This window comes from Chiloscyllium plagiosum, chromosome 4 (assembly GCF_004010195.1).
Source record: "Chiloscyllium plagiosum isolate BGI_BamShark_2017 chromosome 4, ASM401019v2, whole genome shotgun sequence".
Classification (NCBI taxonomy): Eukaryota; Metazoa; Chordata; class Chondrichthyes; order Orectolobiformes; family Hemiscylliidae; genus Chiloscyllium; species Chiloscyllium plagiosum.
The window spans coordinates 8,183,651-8,197,521 of NC_057713.1; the positions used below are offsets into that span (position 1 = coordinate 8,183,651).

The 13,871-nt window shown below is 37.3% G+C and overlaps 1 protein-coding gene across 9 annotated transcripts in view; it reads left to right on the top strand.

Moving 5' to 3' along the window:
- The window catches only part of LOC122548836 (vacuolar protein sorting-associated protein 13B-like), a 968,370-nt gene that overhangs the window by 145,383 nt on the left and 809,116 nt on the right, over positions 1 to 13,871 (top strand). For all 9 annotated transcript variants that reach the window (XM_043687672.1, XM_043687667.1, XM_043687669.1 and 6 more), the window contains exons 9-11: positions 4,451 to 4,546; positions 6,389 to 6,511; positions 8,884 to 9,021. In XM_043687672.1, the coding sequence (XP_043543607.1) occupies positions 4,451 to 4,546; positions 6,389 to 6,511; positions 8,884 to 9,021 (357 nt within the window). The remainder of the gene's footprint in view (positions 1 to 4,450; positions 4,547 to 6,388; positions 6,512 to 8,883; positions 9,022 to 13,871) is intronic.

Sequence of the window (13,871 nt, forward strand, 5' to 3'; positions counted from 1 at the left end):
AAGAATTCTACATTGAATTCACTGACTTTATCCTCCCCTCAGTTTTTTTTTATTTGTTATTGCTCACTCCTTAAATTTAGGTTAAGGAGACAAAAATTATTGTTTCCATTGTTCACTGGAGTACTAGGTGCCCTTTCGTCTTCACCATGCGTTTATTATCTTACCCTTACAACAAGTTTATCAGCAGAATATGTTTCAAACATAAAACATACTAGTAAATCTAAATAACAGCAAAATGTGGGTCGGTCTTGGAAAATTGACTCTATCTTTTTGTTTATGTGATGCTGCATTTTTAAAAAATATATTCATCAGATGGGAGCATCACTGGCAAGGCTGGAATTTGTTGCCCATCCCTAATTACCGTTAAACTGAATCATTAGCCAGGCCATCTCAGAGTGCAGTTAAGAGTCAACCAAAAATTGAAACTGCCGGAGAACCTCAACAATGGCAGCATCTGTGGAGACAAACTCAACATTTTGAGTCCAATTACTCTTCTTCAGAACCACAGACTTGTCCATTTTGTAGTGAGGATGGTGTCAGCCAGACTGGTAAAGACAGCAGATGTCTTTTTGGAAAGGAATATCGGGTCACATTCATAATATGGTATTGAAATAGATCATAGGTATGCAAATATTGTAGGGTATAAACATGCAAAGAAGAAACTCCTTCAGTGTGTTCTGTAAATAATATTGTAAAATTGTCACCTTTTAGTCCCCTACCTGCTCCACTGCATATTGTGTTTATGGAAGCAGCAACAAATGATTGTAGTGATTGTTATGAGATCAGCCAGGTGGACCTCATAGAATATGAGTTCCCTGATTGGACCAGATTAATCGTCCCAGTCAGAGAGCTCTAGCCAGCAGATAAAAAAGTAAGTGTCTTGAGCTGTTCAGGGAAAGGTGGGTACTGCAGGAAGTGGAGTGAATCATTTCCCCCCCTCCCCCCCAAACATTATTTTGATTTAATCCCTGCCCTCCCCTTCACTGTTTGATCATGCAGCATTTGCCCTCTAAGAAGGGCACTGCTTGTCACTGGCCACTTGGGTGTTTGCATTTCTTCCTGGTGGTAGAAATTGAATAAAGATGTGTACACCGTTTTTTAAAAAAAAGGTAAGTGTCAGACATACTGACACTGATAGCTGACTCTGAAGATTCTAAAGTCAAGGACTGTTCATGTGTAAATAAAGGGTAACTTGGTGATGATACACTGGCCTGTGTGGAGTTATTTCAATGATAACATTTGAAACATTCGAAATTATAACTCTTGAGTTGGATAACCAAGAATTTTTTTAAATTTTGACTCAAGAATTAAATTACAGCATCTGTAGTGCTGTAGTGTAAATATTTAATATTTCAACAAATGAAACTGCAAACAGTGTATTTGAAACTTTAAAGAGTGATGCTACTGATGTTGCTATTTAGCAATAACATATTTGGAGCGTTCACAAACACTAAGGACATAGGCTTAGAGCCATACAGCATGAAAACAAGCTCTCCGCCCCAACCCATCCTTGCTGACCAGATTTCCAAAACTGAATTAGTCCCGTTTGCTTGTGTGTGGCCCCTATAAACTTTTCTTATCCATGTACCTGACCAAATATCTTTTAAATGTTGTAATTGTACCTGTCTCTACTACTTCCTCTGACAACTTGTTCCATCTATGCCACCACCCTCTGTGTGAAAAGTTGCCCCTTAGGTCCCTTTTTAATCTCTCATCTCTCACCTTAAATGTGTGCCCTCTAGTTTTAGACTCTACTACCCTGGGGAAAAGACCTCCACTATTCATCTTAGATATGTCCCACATGGTTTTATAAACCTCTATCAGGGAAAAAGTCCCAGACTATTCAGCTTCTCCTTATAATACAAGCCTTATAGTCTTGGTAATATCTTTGTTAATCGTTTTTGCACCCTTTCCAGTTTAATAAAATCCTTGCTATATCAGGGTGACCAGAATTCTACACAATACTCCAAGTGTGGCCTCACCAATGTCTTGAAAAGCTGTAACATGACATCCCACCTCCTGTACTCAGTGCTTTGACTGAAGGCAAGCGTGTTAAGCATTCTCTTCACCACCCTGTCTACCTGTGATACCACTTTCAAGAAACTGTGTACCTGCACCCCTAAGTCTCTCTGTTTTTCAATATTCCCCAGAGCCCTATCATTAACTGTGTAAGTCCTGCCCTGGTTTGCCTTACCAAATATTAACATCTTGCATATCTAAATTTAACTCCATCTGGTGTTCCTTGGCCCAGTTGTTCAAGATCCTCTTGTACTTTTAGATGACCTAAGGTTTGCTATACTACCAATTTTGGTGTCATCCACAAACTTACTAACGATGTCTCATCCAAATCATTTTATATAAAAGATGAACAACAGTGGACCCAGCACTGATCCTTGTGGTACACCTCTGTTTACAGGCTTCCGGTCTGAACAACAATCATCTGTCATCATCCTCTGTTTCCTGCAGCCCATAGATGTAGATTTTTGAGAATGAAACAAAAGAATAGGCAAACAGTTAGTCGAAGTCTTATGGTAAAATTGTAAATCTAATTCAGGAGTTAAACCAAATAAAGTACAGCATATGAAAATGAATTCATTCTGAAAATTATTTGTCAAATACTGTTTGAAGACAGTAATTTTATGGCAAATTTAAATATTTTCATTTCATATTTGTAGGATTAAATTAATTATTGTGGCACAGTGTTAGGGTCCATGTCCCTGTCCCTGTACTGGGAGGCCCAGGTTCAAGTCCCACCTGCTCCAGCGGTGTGTAATAATATCTCTGAACAGGTTGATTTTAAAAAAGAATTGAGTAAAAATAAAGTGATTAAGTGCATTGCTAAATTAATCCATTGAATGTTCAGTCTATATGCCTCTAGGGTTCAGCTTTTTTTAATGAAATAACTTTCCTTTATCTTATCTTATTTTTTTCACTTATTTTTAACTTTGATCCTTTTAGTTTCTGGACTTGGTATAAGATGCCCAGCTTGTTTGTATCTAAAAAATGTATTTCTTTCAACAATCTCAGCTTCTATCAAGTGTTTGGGGGTGAGGTTAAATGGCAGGAGATTTTAATGTGGTTTTTCCAGATGAAAGTAACATAGAATTACAGTGTTAATTGTTTAACGTAGAAAAATGCCATATGAGTAAAGAAACTTAAAACAGTAGCTTCGGGGTAGCTGCTTAAAAATAATGCATTAATATAAACTGTAACTATTTGGAATGGATTAAGTTTTTAACTTAATTTAGCAAAGTTGAAATATAATATTTTATTGAGAACAAATTTCAGGACTTCTCAAATACATTTTTAAATTTATCTTGGCATTTTGTTCTGTTTTCATTTAACATGTTGAAGGATCCAGCTGTAATTGTGAATATTTTACAATGTATGATTACCAAGTCTTGTATAATCACGCCAATTTCTAGAAATGTTATTTAAAATTGTTCTATTTACTGAGTAAAAATGTTCACAATTCATTTACACTTAACTTGGGTCAGAGATAGAGTCAAGTTGTTGCAGTGTTATTGTGTGTAGTTGGGATTACTCCAGTATAACATGATGCTAAATTAATCCTATTGTTGATTGAATAATGCTAGAAATTGTTCTTCTAGATTTTGAATTCCTTTAATCAATTAATTGCTTTTCCTCTGGAGTAATTGCTGACAGATGAAGCTGGTTAGGTAATAAAGAGTACAGGTTATGTACAACTCTTTACCTTAGGCATATTAACATAGCTATGAAAAGCCAACATGTGTAACATGAGTTACACAACAGGAGTAGTTCAAATGGATTTGTAATGAGAGCTGTGGGTATTTCCATACTGTAGGAATGAATATTGCTTACAATCATGACAGTGTAATTGATATAATTGCCAAGGATAAGTTAACCGTTGGTAATGGTTTGGAATCTGAATTCAATCTGACAGCTTCGAAAATTTCTTACTGATTGATTATGATGGTATTTTGTTGCTGGATGCCATTAGTTCTGAGATATGATTGTTGAAATTTTATAAATATTAATATTCTCTGAAGTCATTTCTAAGAAGATTTTGTATTTGAATCATTGGTGTGCGTGATGTTTCCTAATTTTCACATCAGTTGCATAATTATTCAGTAAAAATATAGATATAGGTTTGACAGTGATGAAGGTATTTGACTAGCAGATGCAAATAAATTGTTAACATGAGAAGTTTAACATTAACCTCATGTTCAAAATACATGTCATTATCTCAATGTGATTAAACTATAGTCAACAGTGAGCCTTATATCCTGATGTGGATAATATGTTGCAGCTGTTTTTTCTCCACCTGTTTCCTGTGTAATAGCTGCATTTGTTTGAAACAAAAAAAGATTAATTTGTCTGCAGCAATTTTGTGTATTGGGATGACAGGTTATGACTACTTATTGATAAAATGTAACATTTGAATGGAGGTATTGTCATATTGTTACAGTTGACAGAAATGCAAACGGAGAGCAGCTATTACAGCCCTCAGAAAGTGAAATCCAAAGAAGTGCTTTGCTGGGAGCAAGAAGGGACAACTGTTGAGGTATTTCTCAATTCATTGATCAGCATGGTAATAAAGCTTCCTGTGAAGACATCTTGTTGTTGATCTGTTAATTCACTGTTATTAATATGCATATAAATATCTTCACTTTTATTAGAGTTTTCTGTGATTTCCTGAATTGAAATGTGTATAAAAGTCCAATACCGGCATATCTAAATTGTGTCGATAAGAATGCTACTTATCTTGAATTGAAACCATTGACAGTTTGTGGAAGCACTTCTGTTTTATGAACTGACAAATATGGAGGGATCTCTTCATGAAAAAAAATATGCCAAGTAGAATCTATTGTTTCTATTAAAAGTATGCATATTGATGTCAATTGGGAGCATTAAGTGTGAGAAATGGCCAAGTTATCACTGTATCTAACAGCAGATTTTCATTAGACATTGAAAAATTGTGGTAGAAATCTGACCTTAAAACAAGATCTATATTCACATTGCTCATAGCTGTGCAGGAGTTCAAATTCCTAAATAGAGCAGAGTTTGCAAATAAAACTACAGTCATTCTCTGCATAATTATGTATTTGTATTGTGAACAATGTAATCAGTTATCTTTACAATGAGTTACAGCACATAAATGGAACTTTTAGTGTTGCACTTGTTCCAGATTATACAGTGTCCAATTTAACAATTGTGTTGTTCAAAATTTGGAAAAGGAGTAGCCAATAAAACAGTATCATATTGTTGAACATTAACACCACTTAAATAAAGTTGCATTTCATCCTGCTTTCTTAAGGCAGCATTCCTCAAAGTCCTTCAGCAAAAAACTTAAAACTGAGGGAAAAAATAACAGACCTTGCCAGTGTATGGATGTGATTTTTTTTTACGCATACTTTTCCAACTTATCTGCAAAAAACTGGGATTGTCCCACACATTTTGCTCAGTGCCAGAATATAAGAAAACTGCAGTTTTGTTTACACCACCATCGTTAGTTTGAGACTAGACCTGGTCATAAATTTACTACTTTGACATTGATTTGATGAACTACTAGCTGCTCCCATTACAGGACAAATTTCCAAGAAAAAAGATAAAGCAATTTGTTCTGTCAGTTTGCAACATCCCTCACTGTCTGGTAACCTGGAATCTAATACTAGGAATCTGTCAAGGATATAATTTAAATTTTTTTTGTAATTAACTTTTATTTTCTGACCTTCCATTAAAAGGAGCACAGTGGAAACCACAAGGGAGAGCATCACAATTATAGAATCCTTACAATGCAGATAGAGATCATTTGGCCCACTGAGCCTCCACTGAGCCTGCACCCACCCTTCAAAGAGCATCCAACCATACTTCCATCCTATAAGCATAACCCTGCATTTACCATGACCAATCCACCTAGCTTATGTATCTGTGGACTCTACAGGGAAAATTAGCATCGTCAATTAATCTATCCTGCACTATGTGAGGAAATTGGAGCACCTGGCAAATACCTATGCAGGCAGTGAGAATGTGCAAACACCACACAGTCACCCAAGGCTGGAATCCCAGCTCCCTGGTGCTGTAAGGCAACAGTGCTAACCAGTGTGCTGCCATACCATCCAAATTACTTGTGAAATGCCCATCAATTCGTTATTGAGAAATAATTACTTTCAGGGCAATTCCTGAGTTATAATGTGAAATACTAACTTGCACTTGCTTTATTTTACAGCAAGCTCTTGTGATTTCTATTGACCTCTACATTTGCAGTTTCCTTACACTGTTCAAATTTAAAACAAATGATTATTTTAAAGATTTGCACTGTAACTAATGGTCTTTTACAAGATGATGCTAAGCATTTTCACATTTGTATGCAATTTAGCTATAATAATACCTACTATTTCTTAAGGTGCTGATGATGGGAGAACTTTTCTTTGACTGCCAGATGGGTTTTGTGGGATGCAAGGCTTTCTGCCTTAAGGGAATAATGGGTGTGAAAGACTTTGAAGAGCCATCAAACAGAAGTGAAACTGTGAGTAATTGAATATTTTATTAAAATAACAATTGCATTTACATGACATCTTATTACGTAATAGAAAAAAAATCTCAAATTTTAAAGAGGAGAGAGGTGGAATAGTTTTGAGTGAATTCCAGAGCATACAGTCAATAATGCTGAAGGTTGACAATGATAGGGTGAAGGAGCAGGGCTGTTAAACAGGCTGTTTGGAGAGTTGTAAGTTTGAAGATGCATCACTAGATAAGGAGTCAGCAGACAATGAATTTTTGATTTCTGCATCAGCTTATCTTTGTAGAAAAAGGGAGCATTTGAATAATCAAGGCAGTGATGGCTTGAACTAGATTTTCAGTTACCATTGGGCTGAGGTTTGAGTTGGGATAAAAATTAGTAGCCTTTGTGATGAGAGAATGATATCAGAAATTCGGCTGAGTATGAGATAGCAATCCAATATTCTGGATTTAGATCTCAACCTCAGACTATGGCAGAGAGTATGATGGCATCATTGGTGATTTGTAATGGGGCTGAGGGCAGTAATTATGATCTTTCTGCCTCTTAACTGGCAGAAGTTGCAAGGAAGGAAGTTGGTGGTCAGCAATTTTGTTGGAATAAGGTCAGGGAAGCAGGATGTGGGTCTGAGACAGAATGAATTCAGAGTGAATGAGAAGGGATCGGAGGAAAAAAAGCTAGAGTGATTGAGAGCTAGCACAGGAAGACTTCAACTGGATGAGCTAGATGATGGAGTAATTTGCGAACAAAGCATTGAATTATTGGTCTATATTTTAGTGATAAAGGAGTCAATGAGCTTCTGGCGCTTGCTATTGATTAAGACAGGCAAGAAAAGGCAAAAAGGATTTAATAGGACAGTTGGCAGTAGAGAAAAGAAGCCAGGGGCTATCTTTGCTTTCCATAATATTCCTGGAACTGAGTGATTTTTGGCAAAGAACAAGGTCTGATATCATTTGATGGGATGGGAGGTTTTTGTGGGTGTGCCTTTTAGGACCTGCAGAATTTTTATATTATTTTGATGTGCTATTAGAGATGTGCTAATGGAGATTTTATTTTCATTCCGCAAGATTTTTATCTAATTTAAAGTTTTTTGGAAGAATTTTCAGTGGAATTGAGCACTTTTATTTTCAAGCTTTTTGAGGCAGTCAGAAGCTATTAAATGAAAAATATGGAAAATTAAACAAAACTTTGACCTTATTTATAAATTTATAATCTGTTTATTAAATTGAACCACATGGTATTGTGCTATGGAGAATCAAGTTTGTAACTTCTCTGCAAGAAGTTCCTCCTTCCTGCAATATCTTTCATCTAGATTTTCTAACTTTTCGGCCACTTTATACTACACAAATATTTCAGTGCAGATCTGTGCAAAATACTGAAGCTGTTTTCTGGAAGGTACTTTGGGCAATATGCTTGCTATTTAGGTGTATGTCTCCTCCAGGAAATTGAAGGTTTGGCTTTAAATTTAACTAGGTATAGCTGGATATTAAATAACATATCTTAATAAATAGCATATCTTAATATTCCACATTCCTACTTTCCTTTCCTTATGAAGAATGTATCCACTGTTGCCTTCAAAATATTCAAAGATTCTGCTTGCACCACCTCTTGAGGAAGAGTTCTCAAGATTCACAACTCGGAGAAATAAATTCTCCCCTTGACTGTCTGAAATAGATGACCTATTATTTGAAACAGTGATCCCTCTTTCAAGATTTTCTCATAGGAGGAAACGTTTTTGCCACACCTGTGCATAAATCCACATTGGTAAAAGTGTATTTCTGCATTTATTTATTAGCCTAGATTTTTGTGTGGTTTCATGAGCAACTACTGTGCATATCCAGTAAGCTCTTAATAATAGGGTGAGAGTATGGATGAAATTCCATTTATCACAGCTAAAATCAGATTGGTGCAAACCATCCAGCAAATTGATTACGGCAAATTGGAACAGGTTAGTTCTTCCTCTCCACAATGTACAGGTAATTACAGGTGAGTCACGTTACAAGTACGATGTCTTTTTGTCAGCAAATTCTTTTTGTTGTTTTGCTGGCTAATGCCAATTACTTTATAGTGAAACGTCTTCATCGTATGTATAATAATGGTTCAATTTTATTGTAATTCATTAATAAAAATGACACAAGCTGTACTTCAGCTGCCAAATAACTTGATTGGGGCAATTAAGACTCAACTAGAAATTGTCAGTGTGGTGTTTTGTTGAATGGATGCAAATGTTAAAATGGCTAAAATCAAAAGCTGATTTATTTGAGTAATGAAATAAATGAACTCAATTCTTATTTATATACTTGATAGGTAATTACATAAAAATTATTTTTTATTCCACTTTTAAATCAAGCTTAACAATTGTATCACATTTTTCTTTGAAGGAAGCCTGTTTCTTCAGTTGTGGTGAAAGTCTGAACAGCAAGGGATTAACATACCTCACCAATTCCCTGTTTGATTATCGAAGTCCAGAAAATAATGGAGTCAGGGCTGAGTTTATTTTGGATGCTGCCCAACACAAGGTCAGGTCATTACTAAAGCTAATTAGTACATTGGGAGTATTTATTTTCCCAAAGTTCTATTTTCAAATATTTCATGGAATATTTATAAAAATTTGTGAAATCTTTAGAAATAAATGCTTTCAATATTTGCTGCATTAGGTTACACAGGTTGACTGACATTACTTCCCTGTATGGATCTACTGTGGAAATAGTAGAGGCAAGCAATATAGTCAGACTGTATTAGTTTGAATTTAATTTTATTTATCAGCTTGATCTGGGCTTGATGTTTCTCAGATTATAATGCCACTTAAAGAATGCCACAGCTGCCTGGATAAGTAACAAGTATGGTTGGGTTAATTTAAATTTTGTGTATAAAAGGGAGAATTGATAACATTTCAAATGCCAAACCAGGGAAGTTAAACAGAAAATCAGTTGCTTACATTTCTTACCATGGTTGCCAAAGTCACTTAAATCAGGCAATTAGCATCTGATTTTAAGCATTTGGTTTGGTATTCAAAAATTTGTACAAGATTGTACATGGATAATTAATGTACGTCATTTAAAATTGAAACAAGGCTGACAGGTAACAGTCAGGCATCATCTAATGGGTGTATTCTCTACGGCAATGCTTCTGCCAATCTGCGACCACTTATCGACCAATCAGCAGTCTGTTCTAATGCTGCTAATTAAAAGGAAATTACTTTAGTAATAATATTTCTTGTGAATTGTCTTGGGTGTATGCAAGATGAAAACATTCAAAATTGTGTTGTTTTTATCAGCAATGCTCAATTTCTACCAGATGACTTTATTCTAAAGTTATCATGCCACCAAGGATCTTGGCAAATGCAGTACGTTCTAAGTTGTTTTCAATTGTAGATGCTTCTATTTTATTGCAGAGCCATTATACCTGCATTCTGATCTTAAAAGTTATTATATGTGTCCATGGAACATGATTTTATAAAATATCTTATCCAGACAATGCAATAAATTCAGACTGAATGCTGAAGGTCTACATAAGCATAGGAATTTGGAGCAGGAGTATGAAGCAGTGCTGAACCTAATTTCAGCGTATATAGCTGAGAAAGTGATAGAAATATCAGTGGGAGAGCATTTTGGTGATAATGACCATAACTCATTCAGGGTTAGGTAGATATTGAAAAGGGCAAGGATGGACTAGAAATGAAGGTATTGAATTCGGGGAAGTCTGATTTTAAATGAGACAGAATCTTGCTGAAATGAAATGGGAGCAGCTGCTTGTAGGAAAGTCCACATTGGAACAGCAGGAGTCATTCAAAGAGAAAATAATGAAAATGCAGGGTCAGCATGTACTTGTAAAGGAGAAGAGTGGGACCAAAACCTTCAAAGAGCCCTGGGTATAATCAGAAGACCAAAGCCCCAGAGGCGTACAAAATGCAGGGGGTCACTTTCAAAAATGCTGTTGGGGAAATGATAAAGGGACACAAAAAAAGGTAAAATAAAAAAGTATTTTATAGGTATTTCCTAGCCAAGACAATAACTGTGCAAGAATGGACCCATGAGAGCTGATAGGTGTTTGATGACAGGCACAACTGTGATGGGCTAAAGTGCCTCTTTGCATGTAAAACTCTGACTGTGACCATAAGACATTGGAGCAGCATTAGACCATTCTGCCCATTGAGTTTGCTCCGCTATTTGATTGTGGTTGATGTGTTTCACACCCCCATTCTCCTGCCTTCTCTCCATAACTCTTGACCCTCTTACTAATTAAGAACCTAAAATACACTCAATGACTTGGAGTCCACAGCCCTCTACAGCAATGAGTTCTACAGATTAATCATCCTTTGGCTGAAAAAATCTCTTCTCATTTCATTTCTAAAGTTATCCCTTCACTCTGAGGCTGTGCCCGTGGGTCCTAGTCTCCCCTACTAGTGGAAATATCTTCTCATGTCTACTCTGTACAGACCTCTCAGTATTCTAGAAGTTTCAATCAGATCCCCCTCATGCTTCTAAACTGCATCTAGTACTGACCCAGAGACTTCAACCAATCCATAGACAAACCCTTTTATCCTTGGGATCATTCTTATAATCCTCCTCTGGCTCCCCTCCAATGCCAGCACATCCTTCCTTAGCCCAAAATAGCTCTCAATAGTCTAGAGCAGTCTGACTCAGTATACAGACTCAGTAGTACATTCCTGCTCTTGTGTTCTAGCCCTCTTGAAATGAATGCAAACATTGCAGTTTAAAAATAAATCATTCACAGGATAAAGGTGTTGCTGGCTATTCCTAATTTCCCAGAGGGCAGTAGAGAATCAACCACATTGCTGTGGGTCTGCAGTCATGTAGGCCAGACTAAGGTAGGTCAGCAGATTCCTTCACGAAAAGGCATTAGTGAACTTTGAGTTTTCCAACAATCAACAATAATTTAATGGTCATTTTTAGATGTTTAATTCCAGGTTTTTATTGAATTCACATTCCACCATCTGTTGTGGCGTGATTCAATCTTGGATCCCCAGAACATTATCTGGGTCTCTGGATTAACAGTACAGCGATAATACCAGTCGGCTGTTGCCTCCTCTATTTGTCTTCCTAACTGCCAACTGAATCTGCATGTTAATCTTAAGAGAATCCTGAACTAGGACTCCCAAGTCCCTTTATACCAAAGCGTTTCCATGCTGAGAAAATAGTCCACACCTCTATTCTTCCTAATAAAGTGCATAAACTCACACTTTGTCACATTGTATTGCATCCCCTACTTCTTTGCACACTCTTCTATCATGTGCAGCCTCCCCGCTTTCTCAAGACTACCTTCCCGGCGCCTATATTTTCATTATCTGGAAACTTGGTTCCTTCGTTCAGACTGTAATGGTATAATGTGAATTTTTATAGTCCTAACACTGACCCCTGTGGAACTCCACTAGTTACATGGTAATGTTCTGAAAACAACCCCCTTACTGTCTACTTTCTGCCAGTTAGCCAATCCTCTATCCATTACAATACCTGGCCCCTAACACTATAGGTTCTTATCTTATTTAGCAGTCTCCTGTCCGGCACCTTGTTCAAAACTTTCTGGAAATCAAATAGATCATGTTTACTGGCATCCTTTGTCTAATTTGATTCTTACCCTTTCAAAGAATTCTAACAGCTTTGTCAGCATGATCTCCTTTGACAAAGCCAATCTGACTCCGCTCTATTTAACCATGTACTTCCAAGTACTCTGCAATCTGATCCTTCATTGTGGACTCTAGAATCTTACCAATGACCGAGGTCAGGCTAACTGGCCTGCTGTAGGATATTAATACCCTCCAGTTTGCTGTAATATTGAATAAAATTATGGCTGATCTCATTATAGCCTTTGACTTCCTTGTAAGTTAAGAATCTAAATACCTCTGCTTTAAATGTATTCTGTAATCCTGCCTCCTCCACGTTCTGGGAACGAGAGTACTTGATGGGGTGATAAGTTCTGAAGATTATCAATCCTCTGAGAGAAATAATTTCCCTTTGCTTCTATCTTAACTGAGTCCTCCCTTATTTTTAAATTATGCATAAATACATAGAAATAAAGGAGTTAGCAGCAGGAGTAGGCCATTTGACCCCTCAAGAATATGATTGGAACCTCAGCTTCATATTTCTGCCGACCCCTAATAATATTTAATTCCTTTACTTACTAAGAAGTATCCATTTTAAAATATTCAAAAGACTGTTTCCCTTTCTTGTGAGGAAGAGACTTATAAAGACGTGTGACCTTTCAAGAAAATAAGACCATAAGACCTTAAGACATGGGAGCGGAAGTAAGGCCATTCGGCCCATCGAGTCCACACCGCCACTCAATCATGGCTGATGGGCATTTCAACTCCACTTACCCGCATTCTCCCCGTAGCTCTTAATTCCTTGTGACATCAAGAATTTATCAATTTCTGCCTTGAAGACATTTAGCGTTCCAGCCTCCACTGCACTCTGTGGCAATGAATTCCACAGGCCCACCACTCTCTGGCTGAAGAAGTGTCTCCGCATTTCTGTTCTGAATTTACCCCCTCTAATTCTAAGGCTGTGTCCACAAGTCCTAGTCTCCTCACCTAACGGAAACAATTTCCTAGCGTCCACCCTCTCCAAGCCATGTATTATCTTGTAAGTTTCTATTAGATCTCCCCTTAATCTTCTAAACTCCATGAATACAATTCCAGGATCCTCAGCCGTTCCTCATATGTTAGACCTACCATTCCAGGGATCATCCGTGTGAATCTCCGCTGGACACGCTCCAGTGCCAGTATGTCCTTCCTGAGGTGTGGGAATCAAAACTGGACACAGTACTCCAAATGGGGCCTAACCAGAGCTGTATAAAGTCTCAGGAGCACAACAGTGCTTTTATAATCCAACCCTCTTGAGATAATTGACAACATTGCACTTGCTTTCTTAATCACAGACTCAACCTGCATGTTTACCTTTAGAGAATCCTCAACCAGCACTCCCAGATCCCTCTGTACTTTGGCTTTACGAATTTTCTCACCGTTTAGAAAGTAATCCATGCTTCTATTCTTTTTCCCAAAGTGCAAGACCTCGCATTTGCTCACATTGAATTCCATCAACCATTTCCTGGACCACTCCTCCAAACTGTCCAGATCCTTCTGCAGCCTCCCCACTTCCTCAGTACTACCTGCCTGTCCACCTAACTTTGTATCATCGGCAAACTTCGCTAGAATGCCCCCAGTCCCTTCATCCAGATCATTAATATATAATGTGAACAGCTGCGGCCCCAACACCGAACCCTGCGGGACACCGCTTGTCACCAGCTGCCATTCCGAAAAAGAACCCTTTATCCTAACTCTCTGCCTCCTGTCAGACAGCCAATCCTCAATCCATACCAGTAGCTCACCTCGAACACCATGGGCCCTCAC